Source organism: Haliotis rubra, unplaced genomic scaffold (assembly GCF_003918875.1).
Source record: "Haliotis rubra isolate DU_JTF1 unplaced genomic scaffold, ASM391887v1 Scf800, whole genome shotgun sequence".
In the NCBI taxonomy this organism is placed as follows: Eukaryota; Metazoa; Mollusca; class Gastropoda; order Lepetellida; family Haliotidae; genus Haliotis; species Haliotis rubra.
The window spans coordinates 350,589-377,333 of NW_025767525.1; the positions used below are offsets into that span (position 1 = coordinate 350,589).

Below are 26,745 nucleotides of genomic sequence, written 5' to 3' on the forward strand. Positions count from 1 at the left end.
CAAAACATTCTAATCATGTTAATCATTAGTTCAATGTAAACTTATCCAAGCACCGGTACTGGTGTATGATATTGATTTAGTATACTATGATCCACGCACCAGTTAACGTGTGTAGGTCATGGATTTAGCAAACCATGATTCATGTGTTGGTCTATGTGTGTAGGTCATCTATTTTATATATAATGATTCATGCGCCCGACCTACCTTGGTGTGCATGTATGACAGTGTAGGTGGTGAAATGGGATGCCTGGCACTCCACGTTAGTCCCCGTCTGGAGGGATGTGGCGACTCCCTCAAGTGACCACGTGCTTGTAGCAGTATCCCAGTACACGCACTGAGCCACCTGACCCTGGTTAGCCTGGTCCGAGTTCAAGGCCATGGCGATGGACGCTGGCTTCTGTAGCCCTGTCACCGACTTCTTTTCATCTAGAAGAATATAATTGGGACTTTAAGCCGTGTTTATACTGTTATATCGCGGCATGTAATCTATGAGTGGGCAGGTGATGTTGGTTGGTGTTGCCGGTCCAGCATATGAACCCAATTAGAGGGTTGAGACATCAACGATCAAAGTTAGATTTTCAAGTCAACCCAAGTTCAATATGCATGGCAGAAACACAAAGAACAAACAAGAGGTAATCTCTTTTCTACACAGCTACACAGAAATATTTCTGCTTCAACTACTACTACTACCACCAATACTACTACTACTACTACTACTACTACTACTACTACTACGGCTAATGCACCCTACTGCTACAGCTACTACTATGCATGCTGCTACTATTACTACGCCTATGCAGTTAATATGTCTTTAGCAACCGATGTTTGTCGTAAGAAGCGATAAACAATAAAACATGATGACGGCTGATGCAAGTCATTGCATCCGAATTGGTGGAAAGGTCATCCTTTCGCCAACAACTGGACTGTCTTGAATATTCAGATTATTCGACTATTATTGTCAAACAAACAAATGGCTACTACTGCGATTGCACCTAATGGCACCAATACTGCATTGGCTGGCACTGTTACGAGGCGCCTATTGACACGAATACTGCCGTTGCTAGTACGATAACGATTGCACTGAATAATACCAAACTGCTGCTGCTGCTGATGCTGCTACTCACTTGTAGACGGGTCCACAAAGGAAATGTCAATGATTGGCGCTATGGCGAGAAGACGACTGGGTGACAGCCGGTGGGGTGGTTTTGAAGGAGGTGACCTTGATCACCACGTTCTTGTAGCCAAGCCTGCAGACAAACACGTCAGTGTTAAGCAAAGCTGATTTACTAAGACGATCTGACCTGTATGACTTGTCAACATGTTGTAATTTTCATCAACATTCTGAATTATTGAACCGGGTATACGGAATAGATTGTTTTTGGTGTCAGCCCATCTACTAACAGACTGACCAATGTGGTGTTTTCAAACTGAATGTCGGACACCATCGACATATTCGAGAGGATCAAAGGGCACATCATTGTAAGCTGCTAAATGTATCACTTGAGTGAGGGCAATGTGGTTTTACGCCGCTCTTAGCAATATTCAGCAATATCATAACGGGCACACCAGTATTTGGCCTTACATATTGTGCCCATGTAAGGAATTGAACCCGGCCTCCAAACGGAGGCTTTAACCACTAGACTACCCACGGCCCCATGTGTAACTGGCCAAACCAGAGACTTAACATATATTGTAATATCATTTCATATTCATTGCCGTCTGTAAAATGACCTTTCACAATGACACATCAAAACAATGTACTGGCTTCCGTAAGTATAATACGTACTACACAAGTCATGTCATATGATATGAGCGACAAATGTGACAGTTTCAATATGGCTGCTATGGTAAAATTTGAATAAAAGTGCAGGGCGTTCTTTAAACACACAGCAGTCTTTGCCAGTTTGCAGAGAAGATGGGCAGATGGCGAATCATCAAAATAACTCGTCCTTACTTTGATCTGACACTTTCACCGAAGTTTATCTTGACGTCGTTGTTGCTTCCGTCCTTGACCTTCAAGTCGTCCCCTGGTATGTCATTGACGATGCTCAGCAGAGATGACGTCAGGTCATAAGTAGCTGAGTTTCCATATTCAATGCCAGAGGTTGCCGCTAAATCAGCTTTAGCCTCTACTGTCGCGATCCCAGTACTGGAAGCACCTGCACCCTTAGCTTCAGAGATCCAGGCATTCAGGCGAGCGAGGTAACGTTCCGGGACTTTGACGTCATTGTTGATGAAGTAGTCGGCCACGTTCCCTATCTGAGACGCGAGAGTAGCAAATTCGGCAGCTGTGAACGCCTGGGGTGGGACTGAGGTCAGGATGTCGAGGAAAGTGCTTGCGGAGGCATCGTTCAGAGTCCTCTTGGTGGCTATGTCACTGACCAGGGAAACAAGGTCTGCTGCAAGGGAGCTCTCTGCTGTCTTCCCGTACAGTGTACCAAGAAGAACTGCGGCTTCCATGGAACGGCCTACAAAGACAAAAATCCAGCTTCAATATTGAATAACGTTAAGAGGGACAGACCAAACTATAAACCCACCAGAACGAGTATGGTGCTAACAGACCTAGAAGTAATATCGGGCCAAAGCGGATTCAAACCCGGATCATAGGTTCCTTGCGTTCCCAAGGGACGCGACTCTCAACGGCGACTTGCAGCGCCTCAGAGGACTAGGTCACCTAGTATCCTAAATTTCCTAATAACCTTTTCAGGCTTCTTTTGAACGACCCAAAACGATCTATTAATTCAAAAAGGGAATTAGTGACGTCACTTCCGAAAAAGTTGTCAATAGTGGAGAATGTGTCCAGTATATTTATCACAACAAATATCTCAAGTAACATGTAATAAGCTGTCGACCTGTAGTATTCACACTGGTCACACTACATTTAACTGTATGAGAATAATGTATCAAAACGATAGTTCACACACAAGCCACAAGCCACAAGCCACAAGCCACAAGCAACTAAAGAACGGATTTAATTGGGTGAGACTGTGTATCGTGACATAATTATTTACACGATTAGATCGGTAAAACACTGACATATATAATTATATATTTATATAACCTGGCACAATCAGCTCAGCTCTGAAGACCGGTCTACAATTGCATACTGGCCAAAGTTCGTCCTTGAATTGTCCAGTTTGGAGTTTAACCTGTATCCCAATATACCTACAGATCTGACCTCACATAGGATGGTCAATATCTCCCAACCCAACTTCATTACTTTTTTCACGGTAGGGGTGATTCTGGAATCAACTCGTTCATCTTATCATCAGCCCAGGGCCATTGGTCCCCTGCAGCCCAGACAGCACATGCGTTGCCTGGTCTTACCAACTACGACCTTTTCGGAAAATGTGTAGACTCCCCAACATTGCAGCCCTCTCCATTACCAGCATTAGAAAGATAAGTTTCAACAACGATAATTTGTTGTTGTTGTTGTTGTTTGTTAGAACTACAGAAGCCTTAGAGTCTTTATATAACATATGATTTCCAGCCTAACATTTAGCTATGTACCTCCCTTTCATGAAATCCTTTAAGTTTTCTATTTGTATTTTCCTGAGACAAAATGACCAGGCCCCGATTTCTCGAAACAAACTTAAGGTTTTACTTAAATTTCAAACTGAGTTTGACAATTTGAAACAGCTGAATTTTAACTCAACTGCATTTTTGAAATAAAAAAGCCCAAACACCTTAAGTAGTCTATCCACCAAACTCAAAATGTCTACTATGTTTGAGTTTAATATCAATTTCAGTTCATTCTTGGAAAATCATTTTCTCAACTTGGAGTAAAAACTCTAACTTAAGTCAAAACTCAGACTTAAGTTTGTGTCAAGAAATCGGGGCCAGGTCACATTTCCTTACTTTGCGACTTGAGTCGATTGATCTCTGCCTTGATTTCCGCAACAACCGCGTCAGTCCCCGAGACAGCGTTCACTGTTGGCACCACGCAACTCAGTGTCTTGCACAGCCCGTTCTCGCCTACCACACACACCTAGAAATAAAACAATGAGATAAATGCTACCGACTGACAAACACTCGTCAACAACATTTCATCACCCTTTGTCAATCACTCTGCAATTTTGCTAGCGGGTTGTCTCTACAGTCTGTGTCATATTATCTCCCTTCACAAAATATACTGTTCTGCTCTATGTTTTCTGTATACCAGCAATTAAAGAAACGAGAGGAATAAATAAAAGTGACAGAATTCATCCAAGAGTCATGTGAGATTTCTGCAAAAAGCAGAATCCACTGTAAGATTCCGACTGAATTATTACATGGTGATGACACCAGGTGGTCACGAAAATGTCAGCGAATCCAGGTCAGTCGATGCCATCGCCACCAACACATGGTATGCAGGTACAGAGTATGGACGTCAAAATGGGTCATACTTTTATTGAAGTCACTTTCTTGGTCATACAACACGGGGACGGTGGGGTAGCCTAGTGGTTAAAGCGTTCGCTCGTCACGCCGAAGACCCAGGTTCGATTACCCACATGGGTACAAAGTGTGCAGCCCATTTCTGGTGTCCCTCGCAGTGATATTACTGGAATATTGCTGAAAGCGACGTAAAATCAAATTCACTCACTCATTCATTCATTCACTGACTCACTCATGCAACATGCCTTTCGTCTGACGGGGAAAATTATAGTGTAAACGTAACATTAAAATATTATGACCATATGACTTTATTCATATAAACTGATTTAAGAAAATTGATTTTATGACCGCTGTAGCGCCAACCAAACTCAAGAGTTTGGAAATTCTGAAAAATCGGAAAAGTTTGGAAGTTATATCGGTTATATTAGTGGGTGCCTATCACCTGATACACACAGGTAGACACATTCAATGTGTCCCATTGTGTATGTGTTGATTTCAAATAAACATGATACATGGGGGTGGGTGAGTATCGTTTTACGTCGCATTTAGCAATGTGTTTAGTGAATGTGTTTACGAAAAGCATCTGAATATCATCCACAAACTGCTATAAACAACAGATCGTTGTTCTTGTGAAACGAACAATCTCACACTGTCCTTCTTGCAGTCCCCATGCAGAAAATGATCACTCTACAGGCAGCTAAAGAAAATGATCCAGACAGGCAAGAATCGGAAACGTTTCTTTTCAGTCAGATGACATTGTGAAACCTAACCCCAAAGTCCTCACCCCAACATGGAAGGTATTTCCTGTGAAACCTAACCCCAAAGTCCTCACCTCAACATGGAAGTTATTCCCTGTGAAACCTGTGAAACCTAACCCCAAAGTCCTCACCTCAACGTGGAAGATATTCCCTGTGAAACCTAACCCCAAAGTCCTCACCTCAACATGGAAGGTATTCTCTGTGAAACTTAACCCCAAAGTCCTCACCTCAATATGGAAGATATTTCCTGTGAAACCTAACCCCAAAGTCCTCACCTCAACATGGAAGGTATTCCCTGTGAAACCTAACCCCAAGGTCCTCACCTCAACATGGAAGGTATTCCCTGTGAAACCTAACCCCAAAGTCCTCACCTCAACGTGGAAGATATTCCCTGTGAAACCTAACCCCAAAGTCCTCACCTCAACGTGGAAGATATTCCCTGTGAAACCTAACCCCAAAGTCCTCACCTCAACATGGAAGGTATTCCCTGTGAAACCTAACCCCAAAGTCCTCACCTCAACATGGAAGGTATTCCCTGTGAAACCTAACCCCAAAGTCCTCACCTCAACATGGAAGATATTCCCTGTGAAACCTAACCCCAAAGTCCTCACCTCAACATGGAAGGTATTCCCTGTGAAACCTAACCCCAAAGTCCTCACCTCAACATGGAAGGTATTCCCTGTGAAACCTAACCCCAAAGTCCTCACCTCAACGTGGAAGGTATTCCCTGTGAAACCTAACCCCAAAGTCCTCACCTCAACGTGGAAGATATTCCCTGTGAAACCTAACCCCAAAGTCCTCACCTCAACATGGAAGATATTCCCTGTGAAACCTAACCCCAAAGTCCTCACCTCAATATGGAAGATATTCCCTGTGAAACCTAACCCCAAAGTCCTCACCTCAACGTGGAAGGTATTTCCTGTGAAACCTAACCCCAAAGTCCTCACCTCAACGTGGAAGGTATTTCCTGTGAAACCTAACCCCAAAGTCCTCACCTCAACATGGAAGGTATTCCCTGTGAAACTTAACCCCAAAGTCCTCACCTCAATATGGAAGATATTTCCTGTGAAACCTAACCCCAAAGTCCTCACCTCAACATGGAAGGTATTCCCTGTGAAACCTAACCCCAAAGTCCTCACCTCAACATGGAAGATATTCCCTGTGAAACCTAACCCCAAAGTCCTCACCTCAACATGGAAGATATTCCCTGTGAAACCTAACCCCAAAGTCCTCACCTCAATATGGAAGATATTCCCTGTGAAACCTGTGAAACCTAGCCCCAAAGTCCTCACCTCAATATGGAAGATATTCCCTGTGAAACCTAACCCCAAAGTCCTCACCTCAACGTGGAAGGTATTTCCTGTGAAACCTAACCCCAAAGTCCTCACCTCAACATGGAAGATATTCCCTGTGAAACCTAACCCCAAAGTCCTCACCTCAACATGGAAGAAATTCCCTGTGAAACCTAACCCCAAAGTCCTCACCTCAACGTGGAAGGTATTTCCTGTGAAACCTAACCCCAAAGTCCTCACCTCAACATGGAAGATATTCCCTGCACCGTTGTAGGCAGGTGGGCCAATAACACTGAAATCCCCTGTGCTCTGTTTCTGTGACAACCCCATGTATTGGCCGGGGGAGGTCTGGACCAGCAACATGTACGTCAGTCCGCCCTCACCGTCCACCTTCCTTGTTGTGACTGATATCTGCAACAACAAACCCACTTCGAGACAAGGAAACAAATTGTGAACATGTCTCTCGCGTGACCTTTTTGCGCCATGACATTTGGCTACGCGCAGTGATATAACTGTATATCTGTACAAATATAACTCACTCACTAACTCAGTAGCCTCTGACATACTGTGTAGTTACTGTCTAGTTAATAGCTAACCGAATCTGAACTCCTGATCTTTCCTGTTAAACTGACAGCTTATATATATTCAAATATCAAATTATTAGAATGGACCACCGAAACTTAGCGAAGACACCGGGTGTCCCAGGACCAGCATATCCTGCTGTAATGTCACTAACAGAATATGTAAATATTAATCTGGACCAGGTAACCTAGTGATCAACATCATGAGCATCGATCTACGCAACTGGGATACGATGACGTGTGGCAATCAAGTCAGCGAGCCTGAGCACCCGATCTTGTTAGTTGCCTCTTACGACAAGCATGGGTTGCTGAAAAGTGAAGACCAATTCTAACCCGGACCTTCACGGGTCCACGCGACCACATATGAGGGGCACATCTGTCTTCTTTGGTGTAACTGCCTTACAATACAGCCAACAAGCAGAAAGTAATAATGGCAACGTACCTTACTGAGCTCGGTGTAAGACGATGGACATGCGAGCTGGCCGCCAGATAGTCCCTTAATTACGTTCAGAATAACCGTTGTCTTGGTTTGGCCGCCATTGACATCCGTTATTGTAGCCTGTAGATTGTACTTGTTGCCGCCTTCAATAACGTCTGAAAATAGATCAACCTTTTAAACCATCCTTGTCCGTCATTTGAGTCCCCCCAGCTGGGTCCTAATTGACCCTGGTTCATTCGTCTAATACTGCTGGCACGTTTCAGGCGAAACTCGTCCAATTAAAGCTGGAATTTGCTTGCAACCACAATGAATAAATCGATTTTACGTTTAAAAATACTTACAGGTATCAAATCAATGTTTGACACCTTTAAACTGCAACGTCTATTTTTAACCGTGCTACTACACATTTTACATTGGTTCAGGTGCGCATTAGCTGGATTGACATTGGATTATGAAATATAGATATGGCACGTACCTTTTCCGATTACCAGGAACATCATGTATATGTTGTCAGGCAGTGCGTCTGTGTACTGGTCAGCTATTGCTGCGTCTAGGTCCAGTGCCTTGACGTCTGAAGGAAAGGTAATGACATGTAGGACGAGTCTCCAGTCTAACTTATATATATACGACCCATCAAAAGTTTAGACTCACTAGTGTAAATGTAGCCACTTACTTCAGTCAACTGATCTAAACTAGATTTTGCAAAATATTGTATACAGTTTAAGGGTACTGTTTACACATGAACTGATGTATTGTAAAACAAATTCGTAACGTTGAAAAGATTACCGTCATGAGTTCAATAAATGAAAACACTCAGTGAAAATTAGTGAATTTTTAACACAATTTTACACCAAAACGCAGCTGTTCACATGCACGATATTTGCACATGCTTTTCAGCAATTTGATGCATGATCCTCGTGCAATACATCTGCATAAGGTTTGCAGTTGTTTCCTAAGTCAGTTGAGAAATTTATCTTCACATACATAACGTATATAGTGAGTGCTTTAAGTGAGTCTAAACTTGTGATGGGTAGTATATCTCAAATCATGGCATTTCGAGCTAATTCGGTCTCTCTCCATTTTGTTTTACTTCATCCCCTCTTTACCCGTCCCAGCCTGGTCTACAACAACTATCTCGTCCAACCCCTCTCTGGACCCTCCCTGCCCTGCCCCTTCCTACACCGTCTTATCCAGCCCTACCCTATCTTACCTGGTCTTAACTCACCCTGCTCCACACTACCCTTTTCTACGTACCCAGTCATGCCCCGTCTTACGCTGTCCTACCCTGTTGCACCTCGATGCACACCCTCTTACTCTGACCCACCCCTGCCTGTTCTACCCGCTCCAAATTCTCTTACTCTGTCCCACCGAGCCCCTACTCCTACCCGCCATTCACCGATCCACACCCTCTTACGCTGTCCGAACCCGTCCTACCCCTACCCGTCCTACACCGATCCACACCCTCTTACTCTGTCCCACACCAACCTGTCCTACCTCGCTCCGCATCCTCTTACTCTGTCCCAACCCGTCCTTCCCCGCTCCACATGCTCTTACGCTGTCCCAACCTGTCCTACCCCGCTTCACACACTCTTACTCTATCCCAACCCGTCCTACCCCACTTCACATGCTCTTACGCTGTCCCAACCTGTCCTACCCCGCTTCACACACTCTTACTCTATCCCAACCCGTCCTACCCCGCTCCACATCCTCATACTCTGTCGCACCCTGACCCGTCACGACCCGCTCCACACCCTCTTTCTCTGTCCCAACCCGCCCTACTCCGCTCCACACCCTCTTACGCTGTCCCAACCCGTCCTACCCCGCTCCACACCCTCTTTCTCTGTCCCACCCAGCACTGCCACTCGCCGCTCCACACCCTCTTTCTCTGTGCCACCCTGCCACACCCACACATACAGCAGCCCTAAGCTACATGTATTATATTTACCCCCACGTGTCTGGCTTGACCACACTGCGTCCCTGATGGCTGTCGATGACGTGCAGGTGACCACAACCAATGTCCGGTCACCTGGCCGCACCTTTGGTCGATTGTTCGTTGCAAAACACTGCAAAGAGCATACAAAATTAACATAATGTATACCCTTTGCGTTGCAAAATGATTTTGGGTAAAATAATATACGCTGGTTTACAATGCCACTCATCTTTTCTATTAGTTCCACAATCCACATTAATTCCATTTAATCACGAGCAAGCACATCTTCAAACTATTATGATCTGTACATACTGTATATGCAAAATGTTCTGTATGTAAACTTTCACATCAAGTATGAAGCAAGTGCCAAATTTATCTCTGTAACTTGGTATCAAGAACAACGTTCGATAGAAATCGTAGGCTTTGCAATGATGGCATTGTATCGATCGCGTATTTACGGTCATCACACCACCCACCCAAACCCCCACCCCACCCACCCTTACTTGGGATTTCTTTATCTTAGTGTACACCCGGCGCACAGACGTCAGAGAAAGCAGTCTGCGCTAGCTGGCATATAATATAATATAAGGCTGCTTTCTCTGACGTCCGCGCGTCGTACTCAAGACTTGTTTTGTCAGAGCCTGGGTTTTGCTACATTTGTCACCAAACAGAGGTTATACCGTTGATTAGAAAATCAGATAGTGTTTTTGTTAATCAGCGTCCTTGTCAGTGTAAATCAAGTTCTTGACCCCTAACATCGCCAGTCTTCTCTTATTTACATTTAGTTGCCAATACTTTTATTGTGTATAGGTGAGAATCTGCAAAGTGAAATATACGTACCACTGGTGAAGTTCCACTCACGATGTCAAAGGTGACATTCATTGAGCCGGTTTTAGCCCCTGCAGTAACAGTGAGCATTACCGCACATTGCGTCCCCGCCGAGAACAAGGACGGATCTATTGACAGTCGCGGGCCGTCTGTTGATGCACCGGGTTCAACACAAGAGCCAATACTGTTTCCCTGAAAACAAAACAATTTATCCCGTTTCAAGGAGCATGTAATGAAATTACACCCCTTTTAATTTAATCCTGCAAGGTTCACACTTTGATCTACGCCAAATAATCCAGGGCATAACCAAAAAAACGGTACCGCTAAGGTGATAGTGGCTCTGATACTTTGATACAGGCTAAGGGCAGTCGTAGCGCTAAGGTGATCGTAGCTCTGATACTTTGATACAGGCTTACGACAGTCGTAGCGCTAAGGTGATCGTAGCCCTGATACTTTGATACAGGCTTACGACAGTCGTAGCGCTAAGGTGATCGTAACTCTGATACTTTGATACAGGCTAACGACAGTCGTAGCGCTAAGGTGATCGTAACTCTCATACTTTGATACAGGCTTACGACAGTCGTAGCGCTAAGGTGATCGTAGCTCTGATACTTTGATACATGCTTACGACAGTCGTGGCGCCGAGATGGCTTTTAGCTACCGGACGGGGGACACATTTGCATTAAGCGATCTGAGCGCAATGACTGTCTTAAGTCTTAGTTAGTTGCGATTACCTTAGCGCTAAGACAGCCTGGGCCCGTTCCTCAAAGCGATCATCGCGCTACGACTGCCGTAAGTCTATGTTAAGATATGGGATTAACGATCATCTTAGCGGTACCATCGTTTTGTGGAACGGGGCCGAGGTGCAAGAGGATCCAGTTGCACAAAACTTTCAATCCATCGTGGAGAATAGCAAACAACAAATAATTTCCCTATCTCATTTACATGTCATTACAATATTGCATACTGTTTACCATGCTTGACAGGGAGTTCTTAAATAAACGTTCCATCAACGGCTGGTGGCCATCAAGTACGTGTGTTCTGCTAACAGTGGTGCCTTTCAAGAGGTTATCCACCTGCTCATAGTGTAATGATAATTCAGAGCCTATGCTAGGGTTTGTTTGTTTGTGTTTGTTTAACGCCGCACTCAGCAATATTCCAGCTATACGGAGGCGGTCTGTAAATAATCGAGCCTGAACCGGACATTCCAGTGATCAACATCATCATCATCGGTCTTCGCAATTGGGATACGATGACGTGTGTCAACCAAGCCAGCGAGCCTTACTCCCGTTAACCGCCTCTTACGACAAGCATGGGTTACTGAAGGCCAATTCTATCCCGGATCTTCACGTGGAGACAAGCATGGGTTCCTGAAGACCCCCTGTGCTCGGGATGATGTCGTCGTACTCACACTGCTGTCACTTCCGGCTGCTGACCACGAGTACACCAACGTAGCTGTCGGGTCATCCGGGTCCTCCGTATGAGAGCCATCGAACACCTGCAGTCCACTGTTGACACTAGCCGTGCGTTCTTCACCACCTGCAGCAGCAAAGTCACATCCGTTAAAGGATGAATCTTAGAACTGAATACCTTAATATTTTGGTCAACAAGAACAACTGCAAGAAAAGAGATTGTATGGTCCAAGTGATGGCCAATAAGTATGCAAAGGTAATTTTCTATTTCCGAGCCATCTAAGATTGTTTAATTTAGACTCATTTTAACGTTGGTACAGACGCAATATTCTCACTGTGAGTAATTCTTCATGATATCAGTTAATGGGTTGTCACTGACAGCCGCCATTTACAGATATTATTTGCTAGTGCGTTAATAATAATCTATATGCTGCGTTATTGGGCGTACGTACCATCTATAAACACCTCCAGGTCACTGCTGGCTACAACGATTGTCAATTGCCTTGCTGCTGACACTGAGGTGTTTGATGCCAGGGACACCGTCAAGGTTACCGTTATGGTTTGTCCAGCTGAAAAGTGTCACAGGATGTTTTCAAACGGTTGGAATGGTTTGTGCAAAAGCTATGTTACTCCATCAATACACCACATGCATCATCCTATCCCGGTGAATTTGGAAATACAGTACCGAGAATAAAATGTAAACATTTTCAAAAGGGATTTGAGAAAGAATTGCAAACATTTCATCAAAATGTTACTATTCTAAAACCTCGTCCCCACCGACGTGATGTGACAGTTTAGCGTATGTTTACAGAAGTGGTAGCAGTAGCAGATGATGATGATGATGATAAGACATCGTCAAATTGAATTTGAAACCTCTGATTTTGGTGGAGATTATTAGAGAAGCGAAGACTGATTGTTTCATCGGCATTCTAGAAGTTGCTAACTCAAAAATTGAAACATACAACTTTAATGATGACAACTTCTTATTCATTGCATAGAGCCACGTGTAGATTCTTACATCGTTATCAAGCTAAAACACTTTAGCTTGATAACGGTGTAAAAATCTACATGGAAACGTCGCACTCTGCAATAACTAAGAAGTTGTCATCCATAAAGTCATATTTAAGAGAGGACTGGGTATCAGCCCAGTATCCATCAACCACACTAACCAAGTCTAGTCACATTTGATGTTTGAAGTTCACTTCTAATAACGTCCTGTTTGTATTAACAACCATATTTTAGAAGAACTATCGATACAACTTCAAAATAATATTCGATATATGTCAGTATTGAACACACTTTATGGATAACAACTTCTTATTGTTAACAGGGGCGGTGGGGTAGCCTAATGGTTAAAGTGTTGGCTCGTCACGCCGAAGACCCGGGTTCGAATCCCCACATGGGCACAATGTGTGAAGCCCATTTCTGGTGTCCCCCGCCGTGATGTTGCTGGAATATTGCTAAAAGCGGCGTAAAACCAAACTCAGTCAGTCAGTCAGTTATTGTTAACATAATTGGCTAGGTAGTAAATTGATGAAGCCTGTGGTTAGACAAAGGGAATGGCCAACCGATACCAAGGATACTTCATTCCATCAGCTTATGAGGCAATCCTCCACTATGTCCAATCTATTGTATAAACAGCTTCTATAAGCTACTCTTTATTTGCACATCTCTGGCTTCCACGCCCTGATCTTTGTCTACTCAATGGCTATGTTGTTTCCTTTGTTGCATTCAGTAGATATACATCTCCTCTGTATGCATCATTCCTACTTGACAATGGTACAAGAATCTGTGTAGAAACGTCGCACTCACGGAATACAGAAGTTGTTTTCATAACGTTTGTTCAATATTGTACGTCCCAACTACTCAAACACTCAAACAAGAGATATGTCAAATATGAATCGATACTAAAACAAATGAATCGTGTATCGTGCAAAGCTGGCATCAGTGAGTTGTGACATTACTACCACATACGTGGGAAATCTCTCGCCCGGACTTGATACACTTGGTCATCCTGTCTGTCGGTGTTGATGGTCAGCCCAGGGGTGTTACTGAACGTCCACCTGTAATTCAAGTCTGTCTCTTCAGGTGCTCCCGGGCAAAAGGAGGGCCAGGCAAGTCCGAACAATTCAAATCTGAAATGTCAAGTAAAATTGTGCACATTGCGTGTGAACACGAAGCCTCCCAGTCTATTCGAACTAAAAGCATTTTAGTAATGATATTTTGATTAAATAATGAGAACGGTACCACATCACAAATGGCCCTGGTATTCATAAACACCGTTACTGTCCACGTATATCGTTCAGGTGTTAGTGAATGGTTCGGCGCCGCTTTTAGCAATATTCCAGCAGAATCTCGGCGGTGGACACCAGAAATGATCTTCACACATTGTACCCATGTGGGGAATCGAAACCGGGTCTTCGGCGTGACGAGCGGACGCTTTAACCACTAGGCTACCCCCCACCACCCCTGTTGTATCGAAATAGGCGTTATTAGAAGCAACAAAAAATAAGAGAGTCTGAATATACTGGCTTTGAACACTACAATGTACACCAACAGTTCGAGACAAAAGGGTAAATTTGTACTTATTAGGGCTTTGGGGACACAACCGGGAATTCGACACCTCTAGTTCGAGACATCAGGGTGAAAATAATGATAAAGATATGTAAATAGGCAAGGACTGAGAGATGAGTTCAACACAACCGAGTTCGAGACTTGGGGTTCGACTGTATATCCAACGAGGAAAATATTCACAAATCCGAGTGATTTGTCCGATTCCGATTATACCATGATCATAAGTCCATGACTTGGTATTAAATAGAGCTAACACAAGGTTTGCGATAAATGAACGCATCCTACTTAGGCACCCGTCAGAAACACATGCAAAGGCAAATCAATTACCCACAAACACGGCCAATAGGTACAAATCAAAATACTGATCGACATCAGGCATCACGTTTGTCAGCGTGAAATTTTGAAATACCCTCCACAGGTGTACCATGAAACTTTGTCAACAAGCTCTCTTACTCTCTGTTGGCCGGGGCAGTAGAAACGTCCACGACTGTCTCAATGCTGACTTCGGGAGGGTAAGCCGATGTCTTCGTTACTGTCTCCTGGCACGTTGAGCATGTGTCGAATATTGTACACACCCTCAGAGCCACTGTGTAAGAAGTATCGGCCACGAGGCCCGTCCAACTGGCATAGCCATCCAGGGGTTCAGCTGGAATCAAATTCAGAGAGATGTTTCTACTTGCATTTTCAAAGTTATAAAGTTATGTCTTTACTTACATTAAAATTTAGTAATTAACACTTTCAGCAATAATAAAGACACAATTAAATCTTTGTTCGTTCGTATGTTTGTTACTTTGTTCAACTCCACAATTTTTGTAAATGATCGTGTCTGGACCAGACAATCAAGTGATAGTCGTCATTGGCATCGATCTATGCAATTGGGATACAATGACATGACCAACCAGCGCCTCCGTTCACAAAGCATTACGGTAACCTTAGTGTAATGTTAAAGAATGGGATAAGGTTAACTTTAGTAAAGGTTGGTTCATGAAGACAGCCCCAGCTTAACAAGCCGACACGTACAATGTACATGGCTTGCCGAAGACCAATTTTTACCCGGATCTTCACGAAGCCACGTTAGTTCTGCACTAACCCACAAGGCGGCCAGATTGACAATGATAAAATACATTGGTTCTGAAGGTGTAGGTGAAGAACGATACGGACAAGAAAGGTTCTGCACCAACTCACAGTTATATTGGCTTTCACAACTAACAGTGAGTGAGTTTAGTTTTACGCTGTTTGAACAATTCCAGAAATATGACGGCGAGGGACACCAGCAATGGGCTTCACACATACACAACGGGGGTATCCGTAAGAACGTTCTATAGGTTAAACAGACATTACTTACTAAATGTCACACTTGAGTTAGGAGAAATGGTCCAAGTGTAGAACAAGCCATAGACGCCCCCTCCTCGACTGCTGACCCCGTTCATCAATAAATCAGTGCACGTATCGATCGAGGTAGGTCCAGTGATGACACACGTCGGGTTGCCAGTGACCTCTGAAATATTAATATTTTTGTTAGTTTGGTTGTTGTTTATTGCCGCACTCAGCAATAATATAATATAATATAATATAATATAATATAATATAATATAATATAATATAATATAATATAATATAATATAATATAATATAATATAATATAATATAATACTATACTATACTATACTATACTATAATAATACAATACAATGCAATGCTATGCTATGCTATGCTATGCTATGCTATGCTATGCTATGCTATGCTATGCTATGCTATGCTATGCTATGCTATATGCTATAATAATTAAGTTGTATAGCGCTTATTTTCCAATCTTGAGCTGCTTAATGACGCAATATTTCAGCTATAAGGCGGCGGTCTGTAAATAATCGAGTCTGGACCTAACAATCCAGTGATCAACATCATGAGCATCGATCTAAGAAATTGGGATACGATGACATGTGTCAACCAGGTCAGCAAGCCTGACCACCCGATCCCGTTAGTCGCTTTTTAAGACACGCATGAGTTGCTGAAGACCAATTCTAACCCGGATCTTCACGGGTTTCGTGTTAAGTAATTCTCTGCTTACCTGATGGTTCGTAGACTGTGAACGTCCCCCTACTGGTACCCAGGGCTGCAGTGGCCGTCACCCTACAGTACAGCGTGTACTCTCCAGCTGGAGAACAGAAGAACATCATTCATACATCAATCATTTACCCACCAGTCGTAGGCGTATTTCATTACAGAAATAATATCGCACCGCCAAAGAACATTAACCAGCCAGGATTCCGATCCACAAAGCGTTCGTAACGTTACGACATATCGTAACTCTATACTACACCATTCGCTTACGAATGACGTAAAGGGTTGTGGATAAGGTCCCTTGGTTATATCCTGAAACAAATAACTCTGGACCTACAAGGCAAAATAGCGATCAATGGATCACTGAAAATCAACGATGGTGCCTGGTGTTCGCGAAAAGGTGTTCACTTCCACACTTCCACAAAGCTGCTAAGATGATGGCACCGTCACTGTAGCATCTATTTAGTCATAGTGTTCTTATATTTTCAACCTTAAATATACATTTTCAATCATTGCGAAGGCAAGAAATGTAGACTTTTCTTGGCTCGAGTTTTAGGCAGAATTTAGGTTTACGATAGGTCGCTTCATAAAACGGGGACTGGTCACTTTTAACCAGCTGAAAATTAAAATGAGGACAACCTGGCCACTATTGCAATTAGCATTGGGTGAAGTTCAACTTCAATACTTGCAAGCATCTCCCCACCACGAAGAATAGTGAGTAAGCGAGTGAGCATGGCTCATTCAGCTTTCTAACGGCTTTATGCGTTGTCTTCAGGGAATCGAACTCAAACCTGCTGCAGGACGCGTCGTCGCTTTAACCACTTGCCAGATTCTCTCAAGTTCTGTTGCAAGGTTAAGGACGTTATCTGGCGGATGAGGAAGACGGCGTAGACGACGATCCATCTCGTCCCAAACATGCTCTATCGGGGAGAGATCCGGTGAATTTGCAGGCCAAGGCAGTAAGTCAACGTTGTGGTGTTGCAAGAAATCCATAGCAACCCTTGCCGTATGAGGGCGGACATTGTCCTGTTGGAATGTTAACCCAGGGCCATGACGTTGCAGAAAAGGAATTGCCACAGGTCGAAGAATCTGATCCCTGTAGCCCACTCCAGTTAAGTTGCCCTGAACAATCACCAAAGGAGTTCTTTGGCGTGCTGTTATTCCACCCCAAATCATCACGGAACCACCACCAAAGCGATTCCTCTCCAAGACACAGGCCTGTGCATAACGTTCAACCACGCGTCTATAGGCACGTTGACGTCCATCACTATGGGGAATGTTAAACCTGGACTCATCTGTAAAAACAACATTTCTCCACCAAAACAAGGGTCTGCAGACATGATTTAGGCACCACATTCGGCGAGCTTGTCGATGACGTTGTGTCAGGATAGGCCGTATGGCGGGACGTCGTGGTCTGATCCCGTGATGACGTAAACGTTGTCAAACTGTGTTGGGGTGGATACGGCGAAGTCCTGGGATGGTTCGGGCAGTCATCACTGCAGTCTGAAACCTGTGGCGAAAGATGGGTCACCCTTATCAATCTGTCCTGTGTTGGCGTTGTTACACGTGGACGTCCAGAACGTGGCCGATCGATGTCATTTGTGTTCTGGTAGCGTATCACCAGTGCAGAAATGGTGTTCTGGTGGCAGTGGAAATGTGCAGCCACTTGTCGTTTAGACATTCCCCCACAGACCATCCCAATGGGCTCATGACGTTGTGCAGACGTGAGCCTTAGCATGCTATGCGTTTCAATAGCCGTTTAATTTTTTGAACAATCGCAAGGGCAGGGGTTGAGCTTTCCAAAGTGACAGTATTGGGTGGCGTTCATTTGCTCTGTTTTCTCTTTCCCGGAATGCACGTGCAACAACGTATTGCACGTCTCCAGGACGAACCCACTGACGTCATGGAACGAAGCACGTGCATGCATGTTGGATACATGTCACTAATCTCTGAGTTTAAATCCTTATGTGTCTACACAGGTTTGATAAATTTAGATTTTAAATTTTTGTATGCACAGTTTCTTTATGTGCCTAGTATATTAAAAAGTGAATAATTTCATTTTGGTTTAAACTTGCTACTAATGTACACCAAAATAAAATGTCAGTTATAATTCACATTGTTTTATGACAAATGCTAGAAATTAATATGCATGCTTCACCATGGCTGCTAATGTTAAACGTAAATATTTATTTATCAAATTTCTACGGTATCAGACGACGACTCAGATTTCTTTCTTTTTCTTGTGTATTGAGAGTCCCGGGAACGCTAATTTCAGTGTCGCGAAAGCGACACATAAATTGAGGAGGTTTGGTCAAGATTTCGCTTTCCCGGGCCATAGCCCATTTCAAAGATATATTGCAATTAATCAACGATACCAATGCAACAATCTACTATGACGATATACTTCCGCCAATGGACCACCCTTTGCGAGGTACAACGGGAGTCACGATTTGTCAAGCCATATCCAATTACACCTACCTTCTAATGCATATGCTTCAATGCTGACTTCAATGTACGTAACATTACTACGTGATGTTATGGGCACCCGGTGTTCTGTTGTCGATCCTGTGAGTTTGGCTACACACTGCACCGATGTCGAAGACAAGCTGGTGCCAGTCACTGCCAAAGCCTGAAATAATTTAGTGAGTGAGTTTAGTTTTACGCCGCTTTCAGCAACATCACGACGGGTGTCACCAGAGATGGTCTTCACACATTGTACCCCGGTGGTTAATCGAGCCCTGGTCTTCGGCGTGACGAGCGAACGCTTTAACTACTTGTCTAGCCCACCGCCCCTTGATCTAATCAGGAACCTTTGTCAATTTACAGAGTCTGCAATTGTAAAACACATTATAGACGGTTAAGTTTGTGTTTTCCTAAAAACAGAGCCAGGAGCAAAACCAAAAAGGGAATATAAACGAACCTAGGGTTATGCAATGTTTTTAATTACACGAAACTCAACACCAGACAACCATTAGTCTCGATCATCCGCCGAAAGCGGTGGAAATGATATGAATGGATAAGTGAAAATCAGTCATGATCCCAATTCTTCGAAACATGTTAAGCATGTCCTGCCATGCTTATACCAGTCGCCCTAACTCTCAGCCCTCTTTAATGATAAAACACGTAATTATTTGCTTCCCGGCGCGACACAGTACTACTGCCATGCGACGACAGTCTGTAAGCAAAACAGACAATCAAGTGATGGACTTTGAAATCTAGTGACACGACATCGTTTTTATTGGTATTAATCGTGAGTGGCCAAATTAATGCGAGTGCAGACCATAAGCCTAAAGTGTGTCCCAAAACTAAATGCAAGAATCGCTACTTTTGACATGTTAAACACTACTCATTGTTAACAAATGACAAAAGCAAGAGTTTAGAATTCCATTGTAGATTATTGAATCAAAGGGGGTTCTGTTGTTCCAAGACATAACGTCCGTTAATGACATGTGGTCTAACACCCCTGATATGAATTGCAGAATATTTCAGATATAGCATATTCAAGTGCCATAGGCTAAGTTGCCTGACGGAGATTGTATTTGCTTGTTTGTAGTTTAACATCTGGACCAGACAATCCAGTGATCAAAAATCATGAGCATCGATCTACGCAACTGGGATTCGATGACATGTGTCAATCAAGTGTGACCAGCCTGACCTGGTCCTGTTACTCCCCTCTTACGACAACATGGGTGGTGAAGACCAAAATAATTAATTCTAACCCTGATCTTCATGGATCGCCAGAGATTCAAAGGTTTCCAGCGTTCTGCGGTTCTTGTATATTTACAGCCGAGTACTGGCTTACCTGATCCTGGTCTGCGCGGACTAGTGTAGGCCTGACGGCGGTGACCGCGATGCAGGATGTACCATCACCATCACACACTTCACAAGCATCCTCCATCTTCGGTGTCACTCCAGTGTCTCCCCCTATGGGCAAAAATGTAATAATCTATCCCAGTAATATCCTATCCGAGCCATGTAATCTGGCCCAGGAGGCAAACCACCTCTATACAGTGATCAACGGCATCACGATGAAATACTATTCAACCATCCATTTACAAAAAAATATGTCAGAAAGTAAGTTTACGTCTAGGAGTACAAAAAATGGTTGATTGCTGAGAAGAAGGCATGTCTATTGAGTCCCAGCAAACTTTGAGGTCACCATGACGTCATAGTGTCCACATGTGACCGGAAGCCCCGTCCCCTTTTCATGACAGAAAATATCGTGACGTCATAGCGTCCCCACATCATAGGAAACGCAACCGTCATCTCCAATCATGGAATTTTACCCGTGACGTCTTAACGTCCCCACGTGAACAAAAGCCCAACCAATCCATTCATTTTACCCGTGACGTCATAGCGTCCCGACGTTACCGTAAACAAGTTTACGTTATTCTCTCCTAACGGGAGAACATCGTGCAACAATGTTAACACACGTTGAACTGGTTTCAAATTTAAAGTCATTTACCATTCAACTTTTGTATCGTTACACGTTTGACTTTGGAAATCGTTTACCATTCCGTGGACAGAGTTGTATCGTTATCGCGTGTAGGTTTGTATGTTACTGATTGAAATTGATTTTAATAATATTGGACTTATAACCGTGTTTACGCCATTCACCATAGTATCATCAAAGGTAAGGGCATCTCTGTGGAAAAATGTAAACATATAGCCATTGAACTAGTTTTAAATACTCTTGTAACTTAGGTTCCTGGGTCCCACCCATCGAGTGTACATCTATGAGCATAGACTAATGCTTAGTCTCTGAATATATATAACTTTGATAGTAACAAACAAGCCCATTTAAATTGAAAAGGAGCCCCAGAGAGACCAGAGATTCCGACCTGGGGAAATCTAGACTTTAGCATCGCAGGGATGGCTAGGCAGTAAGGAAAATAATGTGGTTCGGGGACTCTGAGACAGACTTGTATGAACACTTCAACTGGAATTCACAGGGATGAAATACGACACGTTAACGTAGATTGACAGATTGACAGTTTTAGTATACGAGTGAATCAATTAGTCACGTAACCAATAATGTATAATCGGAATAAAAGCGCAAATTCAGAAGCTAGTTTTATTTCGAGAGATATAACGGAGGTTATGCATTAAATACACAGGGCGTAATAATGAAGAGATTGCATTCTCGCGAAATCGTTGGTTAAAATGATAAAAAACAACAGTTTAAAACAAAATGTTTCATTTTGTGAATGTCTAAATACATCATAATTAAAAGGTATACATTGAACCATTTAACTCAATTAACTCAATAAAATATATAAATAATATGAATTTGAATCATAAAAGTTTATTCATCGAACTCGCTCCCAATTCTCATTTTTTACCTACGTTTGGGACTCAATAGGCATGTCTTCTCCTTTGCTGGTTTACTCACGTACATGAGCATATAAAAATGAACCTTCAGAAATGAATGTTGTTTGTGCCAACATTATTCTAACTTGCTTACCTGAACAGGTGCTGTTACAATCCAGGGTAGCTGTCCCATCACAGACATTGGCGCAGTCATAGGAACATTCTGAAAAAGGTCATTCAGAAACGGAAATCATTCAAAACTATGCTTGGGTAGTCTTTCATAATATGAATCATATTTCTTGTGTCTCGAATATTGCAACAAGAGATCTAAACCGTACCAAAAAGACATTTATAAATGAATGCGTTCGCCATCGGCGAAGCACATTGAAAAGCGATTTGACAGCATTACGAGTATAAAGCCCCATGGGGGTACTCATACTGCTGTCAATCGCTCTTCAATGTGCTTCGGGGAGTAGCCCTCGAGTACCAAAATTTTATGACTGCTCTGTACTCAAGCTTATCCATTTCTGCCATTTCAATAGGGATAATGTGATCAAATATCATGTGACCCGGAAACTAGCGACACGTGCATGTCAATATCACGTTTATGTGAATGATTTAAACCATCCTTCAATAGCATACAGTTTTTTTATCATGCCGGAAGTATTTTAGGCTCACAACGTTTTGATAGCCCCTCGTATTGCCAGTGCCAAGAATGTATTAGCATCTGTATTGTGGCTAAAAATCCTTCTAGCACCTTCTAATTACATTATTATTCACTAACGATTACTGAGGAACGTCTTATAATTATACTTGGCGTCAACAATGAAGGGTCAATTTATTGCTAACACTATTGCTTAAAGTTTGTTAAATCTTTGTTTTTGTTTGAAATATATACAACTGAATGTTTTACAAACTTTCTTAACAGTATGGAAAAAAACAGCAGGTCGTTGAAATGTCATTATTACGTTCTTTAACGTCCGACACTTTCTGTTACAAATGACACATTTTTATTCAAATGGAAACCCACCTGCCACTTAATGGCAATGATATTTGCACGTGCAAGTCGCTTTATCCCGGGAAAGTGGAGGACAATACACATGCATTGATGCATTTCCACTGTCGTTCACTGTTCCGGCACCTCTTTGAAGTCGCAGCTTAATAGCAGACGTTTTTTGACACTTGCCGAAGGGGGTCAGTCTATAGGCCTTTGGAATCTGGTCAAACTCAGTGGCAGGTTGCTGTCAACTTTAATGTGACCCAGAGTGCTATTGGTAGAGTCACAACAGTCCGAGATGACAGACACATGATTAACACTGCATTACGTAACAGATTCCTTAAAGGAGCAGACCTTCAGACAGAACAATGTTCACAATGTAAGGATATCCTGGAGCACCATTCGTTGACGTTTAAGTGCAGCTGGACTCCGCTGTAGGCGACCTGCAGTTCGTCGACCACTAACACCACGTCACAGACAGGCACGTTTCTCATGGTGTAGACATCATGGCCGCTGGAATCAACTTCAATGGTCTCGTGTGCCCTTCACAGATGTAAGCAAATTCAATTTGTCCACCCATGACGGTCGCAAAGGATTAATCGTCGCAATGGAGACAGAATCACAGATGCAACTGTGGCGGTCATGGTTTGGGAAGGCATAACACCTACTGGACTTACACCACTACACTTGTTCGACCGTAATCTTACCGGACAGCGTTATCCGGACGAGATTCTGGCTCATATAGCAATACCATTCCTGCAAGCTGTGCATGGATTTTCTGGTCGACCCTCTTTATTGAAAGATGACAACGCCAGGTCTCATAGGACCAGGATTGTCACCAAATTCCTTAGGCAGCAGGTGTAGAGCGGAATGAGTGGCCAGCATGCTCGCCAGACGTCAACCCAATTGAGCATGCCTGGGATGAACTCGGTCGACATGTATACACACGTCGCCTAGCATTAGTCAATCTCCCAGGACTAGTACTCCGCAGAGCTCGAGTAGAGGAATGGAATCGATTCCGTATGCCTTCTTCATGGACTTAAAACCAATTAACTCAAGAAAGGTAGACGCTAAACAGAAATATACAATTCTGCTTTTTAGGAAACACTTATACCTACACGATAGATTAAATTTAACAGGTAGCGGTCTGTGCACTTTAATTTCTCATCATTTCTTTATCTCCAGGCATATAAAACAAATACAACGAACCTGTACACGTCATTCCATTGCCGCTATATCCAGCTCGACAGGTACAACTGTATCTATTCACGTGATCTGCACAATCGGCAAAAGTGCTGCATGGACTGGAATCACACTCGTTGATCTCTGAAAATGTTTAAAAGAATTCAATACTACCATTCACGTGATCTGCACAATCGGCAAAAGTGGACCGGAATCACACTCGTTGATCATGCATTTGTCATTATTCCTATATTTCTATGGATGAAAAACAAATACAACGAACCTGTACAAGTCATTCCATTGCCGGTATATCCAGCTCGACAGGTACAACTGTATCTATTGACGTGATCTGCACAATCGGCGTTAGTGCTGCATGGACCGGAATCACACTCGTTGATCTCTGTAAAAATGTTTGAAAGAATTAAAGGCTACCACTTTTACTCTTTTAGCACATTACCTCATGAGTTCATAACAAACGGTGCAAATTGAAACTGCCAGTCATTTGTTCCCTCAATGCAGGTGGAGGTCTATGCACCATGCATTTGTCATTATTCCTATATTTCTATGGATGAAAAACAAATACAACGAACCTGTACACGTCATTCCATTGCCGGTATATCCAGCTCGACAGGTACAACTGTATCTATTGACGTGATCTGCACAATCGGCGTTAGTGCTGCATGGACCGGAATCACACTCGTTGATCTCTGTAAAAATGTTTGAAAGAATTAAAGGCTACCACTTTAACTCTTTTAGCACATTACCTCATGAGTTCATAACAAACGGTGCAAATTGAAAATGCAGGTCATTTGTTCCCTCAATGCAGGTGGAGGTCTATGCACCATGCATTTGTCATTATTCCTATATTTCTATGGATGAAAAATAAATACAACGAACCTGTACACGTTATTCCATTGCCGCTATATCCAGCTCGACAGGTACAACTGTATCTATTGACGTGATCTGCACAATCGGCGTTAGTGCTGCATGGACTGGAATCACACTCGTTGATCTCTGTAAATGTTTAAAAGAATTCAATACTACCACTTTTACTCCTTCAGCACATTACCTCATGGGTCTATAACACACAGTGCAAACTGATAACGACAGTCATTTGTTCCTTCAATGCAAATTTCATGAAGGGTATTTATCCATGAATTATCCCAAAGCCTACCCGTTTTCTGCTGGGTGAACAGAAGCAATTTTGAACAAACTCACTTGCCTAAGGTGAGATCACATATATCACATGTGCTTCGTTAAGGGGCAGGACTGAAGGCCTGCAAACTCTCGGGAGTCAAGTTGCCAAACACGGTCACCCATCCAAGGAGTCTCCGTGCTCAACGTTGCTCAACTTCAACTGATTTGCAACCTGAGCTCTATACACGGGACCACACACCACCATTAAACAAGAAAGCCAATGTACTTATGTAAAGTAGACGCTAAACCAAATAAAACAATTCTGCTTTTTGGAAACACACGATAGATTAAATGTAACACTTGGAGGTCTATGCACTCTGACTTCGTCATCATTCCTTTATCTCTTGGGATAAAAATCAAATACAACAAACCTGTACAAGTCATTCCATTGCCGCTATATCCAGCTCGACAGGTACAAATGTAATTACTCAAGTGATATGCACAATCGGCGTTAGTGCTGCATGGACTGGAATCACACTCGCTGATTGCTGTGAATGTTTAAAAGAATTAAAAACTACCACTTTTACTCCTTTAACACATTTCCTCATTAGTTCAAAACAAATGGTGCAAACTAAAAATGTCAGGGATTTGTTCCATCAGTGCAAATTTTATTAAACTATATGTGCATAAAAATAATCTGACCAGATCATTTGACTTCCATACTACCTGTTCCCAATATATATTAGTATCTATAACTGAGGAACGTCTTACAGTCACTTCCAAATGCAAGAATTCTGTAAATCTATTCTCTCTTTAACAAGAAAACCAGATTACCAATGTAAAGTAGACGCTAAACAGAAATATACAATTCTGCATTTTGGAAACACTTATGTCTACACGATAGATTACATGTAACAGATGGACGTCTATCCACCATGCATTTGTCATCATTCCTTTCTCTCTAGGGATATAAAACAAATACAACGAACCTGTACACGTCATTCCATTGCCGGTATATCCAGCTCGACAGGTACAACTGTATCTATTCACGTGATCTGCACAATCGGCAAAAGTGCTGCATGGACTGGAATCACACTCGTTGATCTCTGAAAATGTTTAAAAGAATTCAATACTACCATTCACGTGATCTGCACAATCGGCAAAAGTGGACCGGAATCACACTCGTTGATCATGCATTTGTCATTATTCCTATATTTCTATGGATGAAAAACAAATACAACGAACCTGTACACGTTATTCCATTGCCGGTATATCCAGCTCGACAGGTACAACTGTATCTATTGACGTGATCTGCACAATCGGCGTTAGTGCTGCATGGACCGGAATCACACTCGTTGATCTCTGTAAAAATGTTTGAAAGAATTAAAGGCTACCACTTTTACTCTTTTAGCACATTACCTCATGAGTTCATAACAAACGGTGCAAATTGAAAATGCAGGTCATTTGGTATTGGTTTTGAAATATATGTAAATAGTCTCTGACAGCCAATAGAACATAAATGAATAGACTAATAAATAAATAATCAAAAACACGAATGAATAAATGAATGAATAGATAAATTAATTAATAGTGAGCAAAAGTTTTGGGTTAAAATGTAATGGTGGAAGTACCTCGAGAATAGGGAAAGACATTTGTCAGTAACTGTCTGGTAATGGTTGTAGCAGTTTTATTTCTTAACATTCAAGTTGTTAAATAAATCATTTTGCATAAAAACAAACCAAAATATATTTTTATTACAGCATGATTTTCAACTTTTCATTTATTTCTGCAGGTAGATGAAATGCGGTTGAGCTTTTGTCTAGAATTCGACAATTATTGCCAGTGAATCTGATTTTCTGAGGTGAGTGAG

The 26,745-nt window shown here is 42.6% G+C and overlaps 1 protein-coding gene across 1 annotated transcript; it reads right to left on the minus strand.

The window, feature by feature from the left end:
• Positions 1-312: 312 nt before the first annotated feature.
• On the minus strand, positions 313-26,239 carry LOC124261620. The gene is made up of 25 exons (XM_046695957.1): positions 26,121-26,239; positions 25,865-25,981; positions 25,307-25,423; positions 24,636-24,752; positions 24,329-24,445; positions 24,022-24,138; positions 23,766-23,882; positions 21,714-21,782; positions 20,052-20,173; positions 18,728-18,878; positions 16,257-16,343; positions 15,534-15,686; positions 14,642-14,834; positions 13,589-13,749; positions 12,067-12,183; positions 11,614-11,741; positions 10,215-10,394; positions 9,390-9,507; positions 7,920-8,015; positions 7,448-7,599; positions 6,665-6,835; positions 3,859-3,988; positions 1,955-2,468; positions 1,125-1,247; positions 313-426 (listed from the first exon to the last, which is right to left on the minus strand). The coding sequence occupies exons 2-24, from the start codon at positions 25,875-25,877 to the stop codon at positions 1,151-1,153; spliced, it is 3,237 nt and encodes a 1,078-aa protein (XP_046551913.1). The 5' UTR covers positions 25,878-25,981; positions 26,121-26,239; the 3' UTR covers positions 313-426; positions 1,125-1,150.
• Positions 26,240-26,745: the final 506 nt, after the last annotated feature.

Bases quoted from the DNA above. Each gene is read 5' to 3' on its own strand.
- LOC124261620 (XM_046695957.1), bottom strand. The intron at 15,687-16,256 runs GTAAGCAGAGAA...TTAATATTTCAG, and splicing joins CACAGTCTACGAACCATCAG to AGGTCACTGGCAACCCGACG. The intron at 14,835-15,533 runs GTAAGTAATGTC...ATTTGATTCCAG, and splicing joins TAACTCAAGTGTGACATTTA to CTGAACCCCTGGATGGCTAT.